Below are 22,852 nucleotides of genomic sequence, written 5' to 3' on the forward strand. Positions count from 1 at the left end.
TTGTGAGCCACCATTTTCAACTTGAACAGAGAATCTGCGAGGTTTTGTTGTTGGCTTTTAGCTTCTTTGAAATCTAAAATAAGTATAGGGTAAAACATACTTTTGTACCCTCCAATTTCTATTGAATTATTTTTATTTTGCTTTCAATTTAGGCTCTTTTTTCATTTTTTTTTTTTCAATTTGTTCATGACGGGTGTTTATAATATATATTTAATAAAATCAATTTAGCAATTCAACAAAAGTTTAAAAAAAAAAAAAAAAAGTCTAAAGTCTGAGGTCTTGGTCCTTGGCAACAAAAAAGACAAAAAAAATACAAGTCTCTTAGTCCTAAAAAAAAAAAAAAAATGAAATCAATTTTGAGGACTTTGATATGGGGAAGTGCGGAGATAGAGATCCAGTAGAAGTTGAAAATCAATGATCCAACGAAAAAATCAGACAGAATCTTTAACTGAGTACAGATGAAATGTGTCTCCACAAGTATCCAATTAAAACAATAAAAAAATTGGAGATAAATAATAATAATAATAATAATAGAACCCCAAAAAAAAATTATAAAAAATATAAAATAAGAAAAAAAAACAATTTTATAAAAAAGAAGTATAAAATATAATGAAAAAAATTAAAATAATAATAACAATGTAAATATATATATATATTTTAAATTAATCATACAAAAAAATGAATTAAATTATTAGATATAATATATTTTCCAAAATACTATTAAAAATGTTTATATGGAAACGAAAATTTAATTAATTAATCCATTATTTAACTAGGGGTTATTCTGAACAAATACGGGTAACCTTTCAATTAAATAAAGGAAAAAAACAATTACTTATTTTGAATTATTTCTTCTGCAAAAACAAAAGAATAAATTATTTCCGTTTTCTTTAAATAAATAAATACATAAAATACTCTCTCTATATATATTCAAAAGAAAGCCAAGGCATTTAAGCGTTGCCTTAAAGTTAAAAAATTATCAAGTCCATGGCACCCTGGATTCCACACCTCGTTGTACGGTCACTTGATCAGTTTTTGTTGTTGATCATCATTCTACTGTTTCTTCTTTGTTCTTCTAGTACTTGTTTTGCAATAAGTGGAGAGGCTGAGGCCCTTGTGAAATGGAAGGACAGCTTTGATATGAATCCAACTACACATTCTCTTCTCCGCTCTTGGAATCTCAATTCTACTGATTCAACTTCCCATCATCTCTATAATAATACCCCCTGTACTTGGGTTGGGATCACTTGTAACGACTTTGGAAGTATCATCAACATTACTCTCGAAAGCAGTAATCTGAAAGGTACGCTTCACAACTTCAACTTCTCATCCTTTCCCAGCTTACTCACTCTTGACTTTTATAACAACTCCCTCTATGGAAGTATCCCATCTCACATTGGCAACCTTTCTTCACTCACCTACCTTGCCCTCGATTCCAATAATCTCTCCGGAAACATCCCATCCCAGCTATGCCTTTTAACAAATTTACGTTTCCTTTGGTTGGAAAGTAATTATTTGCATGGCTTTATACCAACTCAAATAGGCATGTTGGTGTCTGTTGAGTTATTTTCTGCTCATAGTAACAGTCTCTCAGGTTCAATTCCTGTGTCCGTTAAAAACTTGAGCAAGTTAACTGATTTGGAACTTAGTGGAAACAAAATAGTTGGGTCCATCCCCAGTGAGATTGGACAGCTCAAATCACTCACTACCCTTTATTTGTATGATAACCAACTCACTGGATCAATTCCTGTGTCCATTGGAAACCTGAGAAAGTTAACTGATTTGGAACTTGGTGGAAACAAAATAGTTGGGTCCATCCCCAGTGAGATTGGACAGCTCAAATCCCTCACTACCCTTTATTTGTATGATAACCAACTCACTGGCTCAATTCCTGTGTCCATTGGGAACCTGAGCAAGTTAACTGATTTGGAACTTGGTGGAAACAAAATAGTTGGGTCCATCCCCAGTGAGATTGGACAGCTCAAATCCCTCACTACCCTTTATTTGTATGATAACCAACTCACTGGCTCAATTCCTGTGTCCATTGGAAACCTGAGCAAGTTAACTGATTTGGAACTTGGTGGAAACAAAATAGTTGGGTCCATCCCCAGTGAGATTGGACAGCTCAAATCACTCACTACCCTTTATTTGTATGATAGCCAACTCACTGGCTCAATTCCTGTGTCCATTGGAAACCTGAGCAAGTTAACTGATTTGGGACTTACTGGAAACAAATTAGTTGGGTCCATCCCCAGTGAGATTGGACAGCTCAAATCACTCACTACCCTTTATTTGTATTATAACCAACTCACTGGCTCAATTCCTGTGTCCATTGGAAACCTGAGCAAGTTAACTGATTTGGAACTTACTGGAAACAAAATAGTTGGGTCCATTCCAAATAATATTTGTCTTGGTGGGAAGCTTACATGGTTTATAGCAAGTTATAACAACTTTAGAGGTTCCATTCAAAAAAGCATAAGAAACTGCAGCTCTTTAGTCCGCCTTTCAGTTGAAGGGAATCAACTAACAGGAAATATATATGAAGAATTCGGAATATACCCAAACCTGGATTATATGGACTTGAGCACCAATAAGTTTTTTGGAGAACTTTCCGAAAACTGGGGACAGTGTCCAAAACTCACAATGTTGAACATATCTAATAATAAAATTTCTGGTAGGCTATCTCCTGAACTTGGGAAGGCTACTCAATTGCAGAAACTTGACCTCTCTTCCAACCTTCTTGTAGGTAAAATTCCTAAGGAATTGGGACAGTTGAAATTGTTGTACATTCTCAAGCTCAACAATAATTCCCTTTCTAGCAATGTTCCTGCAGAAATTGGAATGATATCGAACCTTGAAGCACTTGACCTTGCAGCCAACCAGTTGAGTGAACCAATTCCTATGCATTTGAAACACTGTTCAAAACTACTCCATTTAAACTTGAGGAATAACAAATTCAGTGGAATTATTCCCTTCCAAATTGGGAATCTGCACTCCCTCGAAAATCTTGATCTAAGTAACAATTTGCTTTCAGGAGAGTTGCCTTTCGAGCTTGGTCATTTGGATAAGCTAGAAACATTTAACCTCTCACACAACAATCTGTCGGGCTCAATACCATCAACGTTTAAAGAATTGATAAGCTTGACATCTGTTGATATATCCTACAATCAGTTAGAAGGTCCTCTGCCCAACAACAAAGCCTTCCTAGAGGCCCCCCTTGAAGCGTTGGAAGATAATAAAGGTTTGTGTGGCAACAACACTATTATAAAGATTTGCCCCATGCCTAAAGAGAATAGAAGTAATTCGATAATATTTGTTGTCACAGTGTCTATAACTTGTGCTCTTATTCTGTCATTTATCATTGTTGGAGCATTGTTTATTTGCAAAAAGAGAGAGAGGCATATGGATGAGCCAAGACAAACACAAATGACTTTAACTTTCTTTGAAGCATGGAGCCATAATGGGAAAAAGGTTCATGAAGAAATAGTTCAAGCAACAGAGAACTTCAGCTCCAAATATTGCATTGGAGTTGGAGGATATGGAAGTGTCTATAAAACAGTGCTTTCAACGGGTCAAGTTGTTGCCGTGAAAAAATTGCATGAGAATGAAGGAGCAGCTATTGTGGAAGCTTTTGAAAGTGAGACTAGTGTCTTGACAAGAGCACGCCACAGAAATATCATTAAGCTTTATGGATATTGTTCACATGCAAGACAATCATATTTGGTGTATGAGTTCATGGAAGGAGGGAGCTTAGCGAAGATATTAAGCAATGAAGTTAGGGCAGTAGAGTTCGAGTGGACCAAGAGAATAAATGTGGTGAAAGGTTTAGCCAATGCCATATTATACATGCATTATGAATGTAGTCCTGCTATAATTCATAGAGACATATCAACTAAGAATGTTCTGTTGGATGATGAATACGAAGCTCACATTTCTGACTTTGGTGCTGCTACAACTTTGGATCCTGAGTCATTGAATTGGACTCCATTTGTAGGAACCTTTGGCTACTCAGCCCCAGGTAATTGATCCATCAGAGTTACTCCTTTATGTTAAATCCATTATGCATTGTTTTTTTTTTATTTTTTTTTATTTTTTTTATTTTTTATTTTTATTTTTTAGCGACCAGGAAAGCTCATGATCTGGCAGATCTGCTCATTATGTGTTTTTCAAAGAGCTTCAAAGGCAGATTTCTATACCAGACATGAGAACCATGTGTTATGCATATTTGCTAGACATAGATAACAAAGATTAACTAGGATGGTTTGAGTACTGTTGATGTACATACATAAATAGAAGAAGATTTATATAATTTAATTTACTTACTGTGATGAAAAAATACATACCTGACTTATTTGCAATTGCCTATACGAAATTTCTGATCATCATAAAATATTAACTCAAAGTCATATTTCTTTGAAGAGCTTGCTTATACAATGGAAGTAAATGAGAAGATCGACGTGTATAGCTTCGGAGTTGTAACATTAGAAGTGATCATGGGAAAGCATCCGGGAGACCTCATATCATCTTTGTTCTTAGCACCACTACTGGCTGTTGATGCTCTGATTAAGGATGTACTGGATCAACGTCTCTCACCTCCAAGGGGGCGAATAGCACACCAAGTGATCTCCATTGCAGAGATAGCATTTGCGTGCCTGCAACAAAGTCCACAGTTCCGTCCAACTATGAAGCAAGTATCTAGAAAGCTGTCAACTCCATTAGAATCATTATCAGAGCCATTTTATATGATTACAATAAAGCAGCTGTTTGATTCCCCAACATGGACATCCTAAACTGCTGGGATTTCTCCTTGTTTGATATTGTCAAAGTTTGTTCATTTTCTTTCTGTTCATTTTCTTTCTCGTATTAGTCTTAGGATTGTTTTTCTTTTCTTGTGTAATAAGATAGCCCGAGCTTGGATACACCAGGACTTTGTTACGTCTTGTACTTAATGAGGAAACTGATTTTGTTGTCTCTAATGGATGAAACTGAAACATGATCTGGTATTTCTCTACGAGTTTTTTCAGAACAAAACAATTTCATAATCTTTAATTTCCTAATAGATGGACTGAAGCAAAATTTGCAGTCATATAATATTTACTAAAACCATTTCCATATGTGACATTGTTTTTGGACCATAATTTCTTGCATGAGGCGCACACTTGTATCCTGCCGCAACATCAATTATAATCCCAAGCCCTGCAAAAACAGATCAAATTTTCACCTGGCTTGCAATTTTCCCTTCTACAATGGTGCATTACCATCTCGAAAGTCATATGGACAACTCAGCTATGAAATACCTCTCAAAAAAAAAAAAAAAAAAATTGGATCAAGCCAACCAAACTATTTGACTGTTCTATAACCTAAGGAATGACAGTTCAGAAACTAACAGGCCACCTACACGTTGACCTTGAATAATAAGATAACTTTACCGAGCTACAAATTATAAATTCATCGAATATAAATATCATAATTTCCCCAAAAAAAAAAAAAAAGAAAGAAGATATTTTTAAGTCAAAATATATATAAATACATGAATCACAATATTTTTATTATCTCCTTCCAACCCCAGACTTGGAGGGCATACTACAAAGAGGGATTGACGGAATTCTTGTTTAACCATTTGATTCCATTTTTAAGCTGGACAACAAAACTATATAAATTAATATAAAAATGTTGGTTTCATGGAACTATCAGAATTCTCTGCAGGGCACGGTATAATATAGCGGATATACAAATCAAAACAAAATCTCTGTTTCAGGTATTAATTTACAAGTAATTATAAGAAAATTTGTATTATCTATTGTTATGCTGTGGGCATATATATATATATATATATATACATAGAAATACCAAATTGCTTTACAGCAGACCATTCACAAAATTTCTATGAAAATGTCATATTTGTCTAATATAACCACATATTTTTATCTAAACATAGGAATTAATTTTTTTTAATAATTTGCATATTTTAAATTTAAATTAGAATAACTTCACCTAATTCCTATTATATGAAACTTTCATTTCTTGATGTATGTCGGCCATTTATTGCAATATATTGTGTCAAATATATATAAGTCGGTCAATCGGAGCAATTTTATTAAAACAAGTGAAAATAAGAAAACTTGTGTAAGGATTTTCTTTTGTCTTTTGTTCTCCTCACCTTTTTATATTCCCTAATGAAAATATGTGAAGCAAGTCAGTTAAATATAAAAATGACCAAACAGATTGCACAAGAGTGCACCTTTTTGCGCGGCAAGAATTGCTACCCACACCACATAGAATGTAAAATTACTTAAAAACCTCTTTTTTATAATTTTAACCTATTTTTGTGTCCTCTTTTATGGGATTTTTACAATTATGGTCTTATCTTCATCAACAAACTTTCTCTTTATGCCCTATTTGGTAGAAAAGAAAATATTGAAGAAAACTTATTCATGAAAATTAGTTTTTTGAGATTCAATTTTCGGAGAATAAATTTTGTTTTGGAATTTTTTTTATAATATTTGGTTAATAATACAATAATATAGGATTTATAAGTAATTAAATAAGTTTGTGTATTAAAATTAAAGGGTAAAATTATATTAAAAAATAAATAAAATTAATTTTTCCATAGAATTTTAGAATGACACATATTTAACAATAAATTTAGATAACAGTAAAATTAGTTGGAATCTAATTTCTTTGGAAAAATAATGAATTTATTTTGCTTGGATATTTATTGTGAGATGGAAAAATGTGGACCCAGAGAATTAGATTTCCACCAATGTAGAAAAATATGTAAAAAAAAGTTATTCCACCTATAAATGTATCATTTTAAGAATCCCAGAGAAAATAGTTTTAAATTTTTTTAAAATATATATTTGTCCTTAATTTATTATATAATATTAGATTTAATTACTTAAAAACCCCAACTTTTCTATTACTTGCCAAATATATCAAGAGAAAAATTAATTCTTAAGAAACTAAATTCTGGGAATCAATTTCCCTCTCAACTTTGACACTTCCTAAACAGGGCTTTAAGAATATCAACTTTTCATGTTAGTTTTCTATATTCTGAGATTTATTTTCTTCTGAGCCCCACATATTCCTCCTTTTAAAAATCATCCAAACAAGAAAAAAAAAATTTATTTTTTCCAAGAATTTTAAATTTCTACTAACTTGGTCATTATCCAAATACCCTATCAGTGTTAGTTTTTAACCAAACCAGTAAGTGAAACAATTTTTATTTCAAACTTATTTAAAACATTTTTTTTTTTTTACTTTTACATTGGGAAACAATCTTATTCCCATAACCAATAATGAAAACATCGAATGTTCAAAATATGAAAATATTAATAAAAATATCAAAAATTTTCGAATATCAATTAAAATTTATAAAAAAATAATGAAAACTTATAAAATAAAATAAACTTTTTTATTAAAAGTTTAGGATTAGTTTATTTAATTAAATAATGATCAATTTCACTATAAAAATTGAAAAAATATTGAATACATATTATATTTTCTTAAATAATCATTAACAGATATAAATATAATATTATTGATAAAAAATAAGCAAAAAAATACATATTTGGTAAAATTATTTGTTTTAAAATATATCATGCAACTATTACTAATTACATTATAATCTATAGATATTATCTCAATATCATACATAGAATTCCTTAATAGCTAAAAACTATTGTTTTCTTCCTCATTCTTATTTCTGAATGTACCAAAAGTAATAATATAAATTAAATATCAATAAAATTTGTTTTCAGTTTTTTGAAAAAAATATTAAATTTATATAGATATTTTCGAAATTTTTGCGGAATCTTTAGTAGAAATTGGAAATGTAGATGGATATTGTTGAAATTTTGACCAAACTATGAAGGAACAGATGTGGCTATATATAAATGGAAATTTTGGAAGAATATTAGAAATTTCAATGGAAATTACTAAAATTTTATCCGTTTCGTTTTAAAATCTATATTTTCTATAGTTTTATTGGAAAAATGTAAATTTTAAAGAAATTATGGATATTTTAAACTATGCCCGCAGCCACCATCAACAATAATATAAACCATGCCATAAGAGACAAAATTGTGACGACCAGTGTATTACCAATTGCGAATTTGATATTACCTACCACTTGATTAGTCATATGGTTAATGTTTTTCCTTTTTTTTTTTTTTTTCCTCTTTTTTTCCTTTTGGCTTAATTAGATAGCCAGCTCATGGATCAAACAGCAGTCACGGCAGCAGCATATACATATATATTAACAATTTTAGCACAAAACAGAACTCCATTGAGGTATTAAACTTACTTGTTTCGGCTGAAAAAAAAAAAAAAAAAAAGGCTTTGCAGCATGTTTTTTGAATTTATTTAGAATAATAAAAAAAGCAGTAATTATAATTAACAATGACTTCTTCCTCTGACTTGACCAATTAATCAGTTTGAATGATGATCATTTTCCATTTTAATCAGCAGATATATAACACTTCCAGTATCATATGGGTTCTTTTTGGGCTCAAAGTTACAGTCACCAAATTAATTAAGGAAATTGAAAATATATATTATCAATACAAAGTAAGGCCAAAGAATAAATCTTTTTTTTTTTTTTAATCCATCCCATGTCAATCCAACATAAATGCAATTTTTGGATATAGTAAAGGCAGAGGGCTTGTCACCAAGTGAATTATTACATAAAATACTCAATGAATTTTATGCAACTTTTTTTTTTTTTACTTGAAAAATAAAAATTAAAGTGTTCCCAAGCGATAAGATTGGAATTTTACAAATTGAAATTTAAAATTTGATAAATATTCAATTGTTTCTTCTGTTTTCATAAGCTGGGGAATATTTGCACTCCGATTTCTCTCCTGGACTATAAGCCATGTATGCTAGATCTGAACACAAAATTCATGACAAAAGCATGATCTGGCCAAAATTAACAAAGACCAATAGGAGATCAAAAAGTGAAAACATATATAACAAGCAAATTAGATTTTAAATAGTGGTTAATTAATCTTACTTTTCATACATCCCCCTATCGATCACAACCACGAATTACATTAAACATCATGTAAGTGGGTCCTCTGCCTGCCTTAGATAATCATTCCATTGAACTTTATTTAAAAAATGATTGCAGAACTTTTGTATTTGATATGAGCCGACATATATTGAATATTACAAAGTATATTCGTAGCCAATGTGGTACTTAATTACATTTATGTCTTACGTTTACATTTCGTATTGGCATGGTTTAGTATATATTTTACTTACTTTAAATGCCTGTTACTGTTAGTTAATGGTAGTTAGAGTTTGTTGGTATACAAATACCTTAATTAACCAACTTCAAGCATCTAGATAATTTCTACATGCATTTTACACTGGCCAATGAGGAGAGTCCATGTTGATTCTAAATATTATGCTCGGGATACCTAGCTTTTCAAATTATTAAAAATCTCCAAGTGCTCCATGTCATACACAAGGCTGAAAATTTTAGAACAGTCATGCATTATTGAACAACCAATAAGAAACGAGGAGAAAAACTTTTCCTTTTCATAAAGTTTGCAGCCGCATAGGCAGTCCTCTTATAGTAGGGGACAAAATTAGGTGACAAACTTTATAATTTACAAATTTTTTTATTTTCTTTTTCCTACAATCAATAAAGGATAGATATTTAAGCCAATGCACCCTTGACAATCTTCAAAGAAGGTAATTTTCTTTTGACCTTACTGATGGCCAGCATTATAATCATTCTATTATTATTGCTTCCTTGTTTTTCTTCTAGTACTGCAGCAACCAAACATGGCACTAGAGAAGTAGAAGCGCTTCTCAAATGGAAGCACAGCCTTCACAATTCAACTTCACATTCTCTTCTTCCTTCATGGAAGCTGTACTCTAACTCTTCAAGGAAAGACAATAACGGCAGCCCCTACAAATGGATTGGAATCACTTGTAATGGAGTACGAAACGTTGTTCGTATAAGCCTTCCACGTAGTAGTCTTCGAGGTACGTTTGAAAACTTGAGCTTCACATCTTTTCCAAACTTACTTACCCGTGTTTTATCTAACAACTCCATTTATGGAAGTATCCGTTTCCACATCTGTAACCATTTGAAACTTACCAATCTTCGCTTGGATATAAATAATCTCTCCGGGAAGATTCCATCCCAAATAGGTCTTTTAACAAGTTTGCAACACCTTGACTTGAGTTCCAATGATTTAAATGGATCTATGCCATAGGGAATAGGCATGTTGAGGTCTCTTAAGGTGTTCAGAGCTTATAACAACAGTCTTTCAGGTCCAGTCCCTGCATCCATTGGAAACCTAAGCATCTTAACCATTCTAGACCTTGGTCTGAACAAAATTTCCGGATCAATACCGGAAAAAGTTGGACATATTTTATCATTGAATAAATTACACTTTTATGGGAATCATCTCACCTGCTCAATTCTTGCATCCATTGGGAACATTAAAGCCTTAAAGGAGTTGGACCTATTTAACAACCAGCTTTCTGGACTTGTTCCCACCACGATTGGAAACTTGACTAATCTCAATGTCTTGGACGTAGCAGTTAATCAACTATCTGGCCCTATACCTCCAGGAATTGGAAAACTCAGATTCCTCAGTTAAGCTTTTTCAATAACAACATGAATGGATCCATTCCATTAGAAATGGACAATTTTACAGATTTGGAGTATTGCCAATTGCAAGCCAATTCATTTTCTGGATATCTACCAGATAATGTTTGTCTTGGTGGGAAACTTCTAGAGTTTATGCAGATGATAATAACTTCATGGGTCCAGTTCCAAAAACCTTGAGAAATTGCACTCGCTTGATCATAATTCATCTTGAAGCAAATCAGCTTACAGGAAATATATCAGAAATTTTTAGAATATGGCCAAATTTGTATTATATGATTTGAGTAGCAATAAGTGTTTTGGTGAGCTTTCTGAAAAATGGGGTAAATGCAGTAATATTTCTTTGTTGACTATATCTAGAAATGAAATTTCAGGTCGGCCACCTCCTGAACTCGGGAAAGCTACTGATTTGCGTATACTTGACCTATCCTTCAATCATCTTGCAGGGAAGATTCCAAACTTGGCCAACTGAAATTGTTATTCGTCCTCAGATTGAGCAACAATGGTCTTTCAAACAATGTTCCATCAGAGATTGGAATGTTATCAGAACCCAGAAATCTTGATCTTTCGAAAAATAATCTGACTGGACCAATTCCTAAAGATTTAGATAGGTGCTCCAATTTAACAGGGTTGGACTTGAGAGGTAACAAATTTATTGGGGCTATTCCGTTCCAAATTGGGAACTTACACTTTCTTCAATATCTAGATGTAAGTCACAATTTTCTTAGAGGAGAGTTGCCTTCAGAGCTTAGAAATCTACAGAATTTAGAGACATTACAACTCTCTCACAACAATCTGTCTGGCTCTATTCCATCCTCTTACAATGATATGTTGAGTTTGATATTTTTTGATATATCATACAATTAGTTGGAAGGTCCACTTCCAAAAACCAAAGCTTTTACCATGGTAGTATTGGGAAATAATAAAGGTTTGTGTGGCAATAATACTGGCCTGAAAGCTTGCCCAACAAAGAGAAAAAAAGATAGCAAATGCAACTTTAGTTTTCATCATCCTTTCTATTGTATGTTTTATAATTTCATTGGTTATCATTGTTGGCATAATTTTCATCTACCGATTGAAAGAGGATGCCTTCTAAAGATTTTTGGTGATCTAGAAATGCCAAAGTCAGTTAAACAAGCTCTTCAACTTCCTGAATGGAAAGCTGCTATGGACAGTGAATATGAGGCTTTGCAAAGAAGTAAAACTTGGAGCTTAGTACCTGCAACATCTGACATGAATATTGTTGGGAATTGTTAGGACCCATCCAAAATCCCTCACCAGAACTCTAGACAAATCTTGATCCCAAGGAAGCCCTACTGGACCCTCCAATGGAAAATCCAACAAAATCTCCCCTGAGGATTGGATTTACCATAAAATTCTCTACATAGAAAACGCACTTCTATATGCACCACATTATCCCCTCCACCTTGCTAAAATTTAATTTCCACAAATTTGGAGCACTTCAAAATTAACAAGGAACCAATACAATATTATACATAAATGTCCAACATAGTGTACAGAGCATTATAAGATAGAAATGAGTATGGAATTGTATACCACAAAGATAATAAGAAATATTACAAGATAGGAAGGAAAAGAAAGGAGAACTCCGTAGAATTTGGCAACAACCAAACGTCAAGCTCTCCCCGGCGATCAATACCTATTAACTTGGGTCTAGGGGAACAGATTTACAAATATAAGATACTAATTATCTCAGTGAGTGACCTAATCTAATATAATAATAATAGTAATAATAATATAACAATAAAATAAACTTGATTAATCAATAATAAATAAATAATGAATGAATACTAAGTATTTGAAAATAATGTTTTCCCTCAAAACCCTCACAATTCACTTAGTTTGAAATATTCCATTTTTTAAATATTTTCATAAAACCCATCATTTTATGTCCCAGAATCAACGAAGTAAATAATAAATAAAATACAAATAATTTAAATCTTACAATATCACCTTGAGGATAATTTAATAACAAATAATTGAATTTATAATGAAATATCATAAGATAAAATAAAATCACAAACAAACAAATAAATAATAGGACTTGTCTTAGAAGAATATAGTACAAAAGCAAATTAAGCAAACAAAATTAAACTCAATATATATATATATATATAATTTATAAAATTTATTAATTAAATTAATGAAATAATAAATCATAAAGAATTTATTATAATTAGATTAAAATGCCTCAATTTTCATAGGTAATAAAATACATTAAAATTCATATTTAAATCCTATATCGAAACAATGATGAAAACATGAATAAATACATCTAAATAATCAATTTCAATAAGTAAAAATAAATCAATTAAATAATAAGAGAAATATTTAAATCAAATTAAACATCCATTTGAAATAAATGGTAAAATATAATAAAATCCATTTTAAATCATTAAGTCCATTTAATTAATAAAACCATGGTAAACTACATTTTTAAAACATCAATCGAAATAAACAATAAAAACACCATTAATTACATTTTAATTTAAATATAATTTTAAAATATTTTATTTAAAAATTCATATGGAAAATATCCTGACGCACCATACTATATACCAGTGATGCCCGATGGTGCCCAGCGTCCCAAAGCACCACCTGATGAAGAGATTTAAGAAGAGAACCTACATCTAGTCACTGTGGCATCCCACCGAGCCGATGCTATTAACAGCCATCCTGGCCATGGTGGGGGGTGACTGATGCTCACCATGCATTTTACCCTGCCAGCCCTCAGGTCCAATGGTATCTACAGGACAATCTTATAACATGCGCGCTAATCATATCCATATATATATAGCATAGAACACTAATATTGTATGAGTGCATCTAAAAACCATAAAATCAATATATTTTCAAATCTTGAAAACTCATAAATACCACTTTTCAAATTCATTGATCCACATCATCTTTAAACCCATAATATTTCCACATTTCTTTTTAAATCATCATCATAAGTCCATCACTTAAAATCCGTGATTGAAACTCCATCAATTTCACCATAGCCAAATCAAATCCATAATTAATCAAATGCATAAATACATTCTGAGCATAAAAATTTTAATACAATATTGCCTCAAATCTTAAAATTTCGATATATATAAAATTCCATACATAAACCCATCGATACAAATATGTCAATTTTTCATTGCCATAAAATCAAATCAATAACATTTAAATGCATATATATATTTTTGAAACATAATAACTTTCAACAAATATTTTTCTTCAATCCTTAAAATCAAATTGTACCAAAAATAATATTAACACTTCATGAAATTCATATATCCTTAAAATCATGTAAACACATTTATTATGCATCCATAATAAATATGTTTACATGATTTTAAGGATATATGAATTACATGAAGTGTTAATATTATTTTTGGTACAATTTTAATTTAATTTCCATAATAAACAAAACAATAATTTATAAGGATTTAAAACCATAAATCCTTTAAATTTCCAAATATATTTTTGGCAACAACACATATATTAAAATCATCATAACTAACATTTTAAATTAACATGGAAATTCTCTTAAATATTAAGCATATATTAAAATTCACATAAAACATTTTTAATTATACAATATTCCAACAATAAAATTTAACAATTATTAGCAAAACCAAAATCCACGAAACTATTAAAATCAAAATATTTTATAATGCATAAATATTTTTAATTCATTCAATTTTGGCATCAAAATTCCAATTATAAATTTACTAAATATTTAACACATAAAATACAATTTTCAAATATTCAATTAACACAAAATATTCGTAATTTAACACCGAAAATAAATTTTAAGGTGAATCACTCACCTCGAGCATGCAATTAAATCAAGATCCTCCACCGGATCGATTCCACAATTCACACGTACTCCTAAAATATCAATATTACACAAGACCAATTAAATTAATATTTTAATCGGGTATTTTACACATAGGTATCTAGGGGAGCTAACACAAACATTAACCAAAATTTACAAATGATATACCGAATCGAAGCTTACAACGTAAGGATTACAGATCAAGTCTTACCTCCTAGAGATCGGACCTATGGTGATCGGAACCTTATCAGAAATGTTTTGGGTTCAATGTCCTTTGATCTCACAAACTATCAAGAATTGGGGGAAAAGGACCTTAGATTTAGATTTAGGGAGGTCAAATTAGTGGGAGAGGGTGGGGGGTGTCATCAAAAGTCACAGAAGGTAGGTTTTCCAGCTAGCCACTGTGGTCACCGGAATTCGACACCTCCGGCAGCATGTCCGGCGGCCACTATCAGGACCTGACCAAGATTCCTCAGCGGAACCCTACACAAGTTCTGATTCCGGGAAAACCCTATCAGACCTTCCAATGAAAAATCCGGCAGCATCTCCCCTTAGAGTTGGACTTACTACAAAATTCCCTGCACTCAAACCATACTTTTATATACACCACCTTATAAATCCCATCTTACTACAATTTATATCCACAAGTTTGCAGCACTTCAAATAAATAATAGGGATTCAGTGCATAATTAATTAAATAATACATCCAATACAGTATACAGAGCATTAATAAAATTTTAAGTATGATAGTTATTACAAGATGAAATAAAAAGAAATATTACAAGATAGGAAATGAAGAAAGGAGGACTTCTCGGACTTTCAGAAGTGATCAAGCCATCGAGCTCATCTCGATCGAACAATGTCTACCACCTGAACCTAAGGGAACGAAATTTAAAAATATGAGATACTAATCATCTCAGTGAGCAACCCGTTCTACTAACCAATAATAAAAAATAATAAACAATATTTGAAAATAATATTTGTACTCAAAACACTCACTATCCACTCCATTAGAAATATTCCCCCTTTAAAACATTTCGCAAAACCCCATAACTTGTATACCCCAGAATCAAGAAATAAAATAATAAAATCCAAATAACATACGATAATTTTAGACCTGTACTAGAGAATTTAACATGAAAGCAAAATTAATTACAATGAACAATTGTACAATTAATTAAATAAATTAACAATAATAGAAGGAACTAATTAATTAAATTTAAACATTTCCTAAAAGTAGGTAAATAAATACAATTATAATTAAAATTTCAAATTGGAATAAATAATAGAAGCATGGTAAGCACAATTCAAAACATAAATTTAAAGGAAGTAAAATTAAATAAAATAAAATAGAATTTAGACCATTAATTGCTATAGGTATGATAAAACACAATTAAAGTCATTAAATTTTAAAAAATATTCTGACGCACCATACTATTTACCAGTGATGCCTAACGATGCCCAACATCCTAAAGCACCGCCTGACGGGGAGGTTTAAGTAGAGAACCTGCATCCGGTCACTGTGGCGTCCCACCGGGCTGATGTTATCAACTGTCATCTCGGCCATGAAAGGGGGCGGTTGATGCTCACTGTGCATTATACCCTACCAGCCCTTAGATCAAATGGAATCCACAGGTCATGTGCTCTAATCATATCCATAAATATACAGTACAAAACACCAGTACTGTATGAGTATGTCTAAAAATCATAAAATCAATATATTTTCAAATCCATTGATCCATGTCACCTTTAAACCCATAATTTTCCACATTCTGTTTTAAATCATCATCACAAATCCATCGCTTAAATTCCATCAATTTCACCATAAATAAATCAATTCCACAATATCCAAATGCGTAAATATATTCTTCAGCAAAATTTTAAAACAATATCCTTAAATCGTCAAAATTCAAGATAAACAGAATTTCATTAAAATCACATAAAAATTCACAATGCACAAACTTATATAAAAACATTTTTTTATTAATCATAAATAAAGTCACAATTAAATTTGACAATATTTCAAATAAAATTAAATTCACAACTTCTTTAAAATCGAATTTCATAAAAATAAAATTTTCATAATTTATCAAAATCAAAACACGCTTTAATGCACATATATATTTCAATTTATTCAAATTGTGGCATCAAAAATTCAATTAACAATTTATTTAATATTAAACATACAATAAGACTTCCAATTATTAAAATATCACAAAAATATAGTTAGTTTAACACCCAAAAATAATTTTGAAGGTGGATCACTCACCTCAAGCATGCGTATCAATCAAGATCCTCCATAGAATCAGTCTCATGACCCATACGTGCTCCTAAAATGTCAATATTATACAAGATCAAATAAACTAATATCTTATTCGGGTAAATAATACACAGTACCAGAGGGAGCTAACACAAATAGTATCCAAAATTTGCAAATAATATATCAAAGCAAAGCTTACAACACGAGGATTAAGAATCGAGTCTCACCTTTCAAAGATTGGACTCGTGGTGGCTGAAATCTCGCCGGAAATCTCTCAGAATTCAAGTCCTCGAATCTCACAAACCGTCTAGAATTGAAGGAAACCAACCTCAAATTTGGATTGAGGGAGGTTGAATTAGTGAGCAAAGGTAGGTGGGATCACCGGGAACTCACCAGAATGGTGTTTTCCAGCAAGTTGCCGTGCCCCACTGGAAAAGCTCATCACCGGTGGCGCGTCCGGTGGCCAATGGCCGTGAAATTTGGTGGGGAGGTAGATCGGAGGATGGGTGTTCTAATGGGATTGGCGGTGACAAAAATAGGTCACTAGGTAGGAGAAATCACTTGAAAATGTGATCGATGCCATCGATGGAAAAACCCCCGATTCTGATGCGTGGGTGGCCAGTTGGCCGTGGATTTTGTATGGCTAGCCGAAAATGGAATGGGCTAAAGGGTGGTCAGGCGTGTGTAGGGTAAAAATGGCCAGAAAGGGTTGAAATGGCGGTGGCCGATTTTTGGCTCTCTCCTCCCTCTCTCTTCTCTCACATGGCCCACATGCGTTTTGGTCAAATAAAAGCCACCCATGGGTGACACTGTTCACTCATGGGATTTTCTGAGAGAGTGACACATGCTACACACTATGCACATGTTTTACACACGTTTAAAATATTATTAAAATAATATGGTATCTGGAAAATTTTGCAGGTTCATAACTTTTCACCGAAATGTCCAAATTGGGCATGCTACTAGTTTGTGAACTCATGTTGATGAATACTTTACAACCATACATGAGTCAAAGCTCAATTTCACAAGAATAAAAAGTCAACTTGGGCACCCTTGGACAGTTTGGACCTCAACTTGCTTTGTTTATAACTTTCAAACCGTGGCTCCATTTTGACATGCTACTAGTCTATGAACTCGGATCGATGTGTACTTCGCAACGGTGCCTTAGTCAACCAAGAATTCTTACCAAATCAAAAAGTCAAAATTTGACCCTTCTCGATCAATGACGGTCACACCCAGTCAACTTCTATCAACTTGAGAAATTTGCGGCGTACTTCAAGACGGGGTGTTACAGCCACTGGCCATGAAATTTGCTGGGCAGGTAGATCTAGTGATGGGTAAACCAATGGGACCAACGGTGAAAGAAACAGAGATTTGGTTTGGGAGTAATTGGCCGGAGAAGTAAATGGACCACTCGCATGAAAAATGACCAATCTAGGCACGTCGCCATCGAGTTCACCGTGAATCTTGGGTGGCTAGCCAGTTTTTAGGTGGGCTTCCTAGGTGTGTCACGCGTGTGGCTTAATGGTGGTCGGAAAGTGGTCAACGGCAGTTGGCCGGTCCTCCCCCATTTTTCTCTCTCTTTCTCTCTCCTCCCTCTCCCCTTTGCAACCTCACCCCATTCACCCAATGAAAACAGCTCCCGTGGGTGCCATTGTACACTCATAGGTTGGCTGAATTTTTGACATGTGGCACCACTGTTCACACACATTCACATATTGATGAATAGTAACTACTATCTCAGAAAAACTTCATGGGTCCGTAACTTTCAAACGACATGTCCAAATTAATTGTGTCACTAGTCTATGAACGTGTATCAATTAGTATTTCACAACCATACATGAGTCAAAGCTAAATTTTACAAGAATAAAAAGCCAACTCGAGCACCCTTGAACAATTTGGACCTCAACTTTTTTTGCTCATAACTTTCAAACCGTAGCTTCGTTTTCGATATGATACTTATCTATGGACTCGAGTCGATGCGTACTTTGAAATGGTACCTCGGTCAACCTAGTATGCTATCCGAATTAAAAAGTCAAAGTTTGACCTCTCTCGGTCAATGACGGTCAAACCTGGTCAACATCGATCAACTTGAGAAAATTACGATATACTTCTGGACGAGGTGTTATAGGAACAAATGGGTATTTAGAGTAAAATGTAATGTAGATGGATCTATTCAGAAGCATAAAGCAAGACTAGTTGTAAAAGGCTTTCATCAATAACCCGGTTTTGATTTCTTTGAAACATTTAGTCCTGTGGTAAAACCTACAACTGTTCGAGTGATTCTTACTTTAGCTCTTGCATACAATTGGCCTATTAAGCATATTGACTTCAGCAATGCATTTTTAAAAGGGGAATTAATTGAGGATGTTTATATGAAACAACCAGAAGGTTATATCAATCCTGTTTATCCTACACATGTGTGCAAGCTACATAAGGCTCTTTATGCTAAAACAAGCTCCTTGAGCTTGGTTCAATAAACTAAGAACTACTTTGCTACAAAGAGGGTTTATTAGCTCAGTTGCTGATTCATCTCTTTTCATTTTGAAGAATTCCAATGTGCATATTATGTTGCTGGTATACGTTGATGATATAATCATCACCAGCTCTAGCACTAACTATATTATAGAACTAGTTTGCAGCCTAAATAAAGATTTTTCTCTGAAAGATCTTGGGAATTTACATTATTTCTTAGGGATTGAAGTTCGAAGAAATGCCTCTGGAATGTATCTTTCTTAGACAAAGAATGTAAAAGACTTGTTGAATAAAACCAAGATGCACGCAGCTAAAAGCTATTCTACTCCATTGAATACTGGTAAATAACTTTCCTGTCATGATGGTGATATTCTTACTAATCCTGAGGAATATAGAAGTATAGTGGGTGCCTTACAATATCTCACTATTACATGACCTAAAATTACTTTCTCTATAAATAAGTTGTGTCAGTTTGTTTACTCACCAAAAACAATTCACTGGGCAGCTTGTAAAAGGCTCCTATGATATCTAAATGGAACAATTCACTGTCGCCTTCATCTACACATTCCTGATCCACACAAACTTGTTTTCCATGGGTTTTCAGATAGTGATTGGGTAAGCTGTCCAGATGACAGAAGGTCATGTAGTGGTTTTGTATTTTTGTTGGTCCAAATTTAGTATCTTGGAGCTCAAAGAAGCAATCGGTAGTAGCTCATTCAAGTACAAAGGCTGAATACCGTGCTTTAGCAAATATTTCAACTGAGCTAAGCTGGTTGTTTGAGTTGTCTAAAGAACTACAATTAAATTTACAACCTCCTATCGTGTGGTTAGACAATTTGGGAGCAATAGCTTTAGCTTATAATCCTGCCTATCATTTTCACACAAAACATATTTAAAGTGATGTACATTATGCTCGAGAGAAAGTTTTGAGAAAGTTACTTAAAATCAGGTATGTACCTACAACAGAGCAAATTGCCAATATATTTACTAAACCTTTGAGAACAAATCATTTTCTCTTTCTCAGATCTAAACTAAAGATAGTTCAAGTTTCAGACAACTCTCCAAAGGAAGAATAATTCAAGTTCATGATAACTCTACAAAGACTGAAGAGCTAATTCTCTTTATATCAAAACAAAATTTGGCTTTCATTACAACAGACTTTTGTTTGTGGGGGGGTGTTAGAGACACTTCCAGAATACTACTACCAGCTTAACCAACTCTCATATGTAGTTATGACAACTCATCTATTTTTTGTTAGAAGCTTTGACAACTCATCAATCCATGTGATATCGATATTAACCAATCATATTGTGTAAAAACTGTTAATGTTAGACAAGTGTATAAATACAAGTTTGTTATTGTATTTTCATTAACTTTTACATAAATAATAGAAATGTAAAATTTCTTCTCTGGTTCTCGAACTTTCTCTCTGGTTTTCTTGTTATCCAAACAGTCCATTTCTTGATTTTTCTTGCTTCTGTTTTCTTTGTTCTTGATATTTCTTTCTTAGTTTTCTATGTCTGGATATCTACCAGAAAATGTTTGTCTTGGTGGGAAACTTATAATGTTCAATGCAAATGACAGTAACTTCACAGGTCCAGTTCCAAAAAGCTTGAGAAATTTCAATAGCTTGGTCAGACTGGAGCTAGAAGTGAATCAGCTTATAGGAAATATGTCAAAAGTGTTTGGAATCTACCCAAACTTGTATTATATGGATTTGAGTAGCAATAAGTTTTTTGGTGAGGTTTTTACAACATGGGGGAAATGCAGTAATCTTTTTCTAGTGAATATCTCCAGAAATGAAATTTCTTGTAGGCAAGCTTTTGAACTCGAGAAAGTTACTGAATTGCATGCACTTGACCTCTCATTCAATCATCTTGTAGGGATGATTCCAAAAGAACTTGGGTAACTCAACTTGTTGTTCAAACTCAAATTGAACAACAATAGTCTTTCAAGCAAAGTCATTGTAGAGATTGGAATGTTAGTTAAACTTACATATCTTGATCTTTCAGTGAACAATCTGAGTGGACCAATTCCTAAAGATTTAGAAAAATGTTCCAAGCTAACAGACTTGAACTTGAGAAACAACAAATTTGGCAAGTCTGTTCCATTGCATATTGGAAACTTACGCTTTCTTCAAAATATTGATTAATTTACAATTTGCTTGGAGGAGAATTGCCTTCAAAGCTTTGTAATCTACACAATTTAGAAATATTAGAACTTTCTCACAACAAATTTTCAAGATCCATTCCATCCTCATATAAAGAGATGTTAAGCTTGACATTTGTTGATATATCATACAATCATTTGGAAGGTCCACTTCCAAAAATCAAAGCCTTTTCGATGGAAGAATTGGGAAACAATAAAGTTTTGTGTGGCAACAATACTGGTTTGAAACCATGCTCTATAAAGGGAAAGAAAGATAGCACTGAACTGTATTCTTAATCATAATCACTATCTTGGGCATTTTGTTTTCATAGTTGGCATACTTTTAATCTTCAGATAGAGAGAGAGAGATGGCCATGGATGAGCCAAGAGAAGAAGAACCAATTAAACTTACTTTGCAACATGGAACCATGATGGGAAAAAAGTGCATGAAGAAATAGTTAAAGCCACAAAGAATTTTAACTCCAAATATTGCATTGGAATTGGGGGATATGGGGGTGTGTCTACAAGGCACAATTGTCAACTAGCCAAGTTGTTGCTGTGAAGAAATTTGACAAAAAATGTGGAATGGATGGTGGAGAAGCTTTTACAAGCGATCACAGCATTGACAAGAGTACACCATCAAAATATCATTAAGCTTCATGGGTTCTGTTCACATGCAAGATACTTGTTTTTGGTGTATGAATTCATGGAAAAGTGAAGCTTAGTAGACATATTAAGAGATGAAGAGAAGGCATTGGAGGTTAGATGGAGAAAGACAGTGAATGTTGTGAAAGGTTTAGTCAATGCATTATGTTACATGCTCCATATATGAATGCTTATGCGCTATGATTCATAGAGACATATCAACCAACAATGTCTTGCTTGATGAACAATATGAAGCTCACATCTCAAACTTTGGAATGGCTAGAATTTTAGAGCCCGGTTCATCGTATTTGTCTTCCTTTGCTGGAATATTTGGATATGCAGCCCTTGGTAAGCATCCTAGCTATATTTAGTAATTTCTAAAATTGTTTTGTCGAACAAAAAACATTTTGCTGAAGAGTATATAAATTACTTGATTTGCTGAGCTTGCTTAAACAATGCCGGCAAAACAAAAATGTGATATGTATAGCTTCGAAGTTGTAACATTGGAAGTGATCACAGGAAAGCATCCTGGAAATCTCATTTCTACCATCTTGACATCGTCATTACCAGAAAATTTCTGTCAAATTTTTCTCAAGGACATAATGGACCAGCATCTCCCACTCCGACAAAGCAAGTAGCAGAAGAAGTTGTCTCCATTGCGAAGCTAGCGTTTGCAAGTCTGAATCCAATTCCAGCCACATATGAAGCAAGTTTCTGAAAAGCTATCTACTTCATTGCCATGCATGTTGAATCCATTCCATAATATAACATTAGCTCAACTTTTAGATTCCACAACTTGGACATGTTAAAAATAAAGTACTTGCAAATGTAATATTTTAGTTTCCTT

At 32.9% G+C, this 22,852-nt stretch overlaps 2 protein-coding genes across 3 annotated transcripts; both read left to right on the plus strand.

Moving 5' to 3' along the window:
* The first annotated feature begins 914 nt into the window (after positions 1-914).
* LOC132803230 (MDIS1-interacting receptor like kinase 2-like) lies at positions 915-4,961 on the plus strand. 2 transcript variants are annotated; one of them, XM_060815605.1, is made up of 3 exons: positions 915-1,303; positions 2,747-4,018; positions 4,420-4,961. In XM_060815605.1, the coding sequence occupies exons 1-3, from the start codon at positions 988-990 to the stop codon at positions 4,788-4,790; spliced, it is 1,959 nt and encodes a 652-aa protein (XP_060671588.1). In that variant the 5' UTR covers positions 915-987; the 3' UTR covers positions 4,791-4,961. The 2 variants fall into 2 exon arrangements, with proteins under 2 accessions (XP_060671588.1, XP_060671587.1); XM_060815604.1 differs by lacking the exon at positions 915-1,303 and having other exon boundaries at positions 1,758-4,018.
* A 4,761-nt stretch (positions 4,962-9,722) lies between these two features.
* On the plus strand, positions 9,723-10,619 carry LOC125423222 (MDIS1-interacting receptor like kinase 2-like). Its single transcript, XM_048476877.1, has 2 exons — positions 9,723-9,996; positions 10,237-10,619. The coding sequence occupies exons 1-2, from the start codon at positions 9,723-9,725 to the stop codon at positions 10,617-10,619; spliced, it is 657 nt and encodes a 218-aa protein (XP_048332834.1).
* Positions 10,620-22,852: the final 12,233 nt, after the last annotated feature.

The sequence above is a fragment of the Ziziphus jujuba genome, chromosome 3 (genome assembly GCF_031755915.1).
Source record: "Ziziphus jujuba cultivar Dongzao chromosome 3, ASM3175591v1".
Classification (NCBI taxonomy): domain Eukaryota; kingdom Viridiplantae; phylum Streptophyta; class Magnoliopsida; order Rosales; family Rhamnaceae; genus Ziziphus; species Ziziphus jujuba.

Bases quoted from the DNA above. Each gene is read 5' to 3' on its own strand.
- LOC125423222 (XM_048476877.1), top strand. From the start codon at position 9,723: ATGGCCAGCATTATAATCATTCTATTATTATTGCTTCCTTGTTTTTCT. The intron at 9,997-10,236 runs GTACGTTTGAAA...CATAGGGAATAG, and splicing joins TCCACGTAGTAGTCTTCGAG to GCATGTTGAGGTCTCTTAAG.
- LOC132803230 (XM_060815605.1), top strand. From the start codon at position 988: ATGGCACCCTGGATTCCACACCTCGTTGTACGGTCACTTGATCAGTTT. The intron at 1,304-2,746 runs GTACGCTTCACA...ACCTTCTTGTAG, and splicing joins CGAAAGCAGTAATCTGAAAG to GTAAAATTCCTAAGGAATTG. The intron at 4,019-4,419 runs GTAATTGATCCA...ATTTCTTTGAAG, and splicing joins CTTTGGCTACTCAGCCCCAG to AGCTTGCTTATACAATGGAA.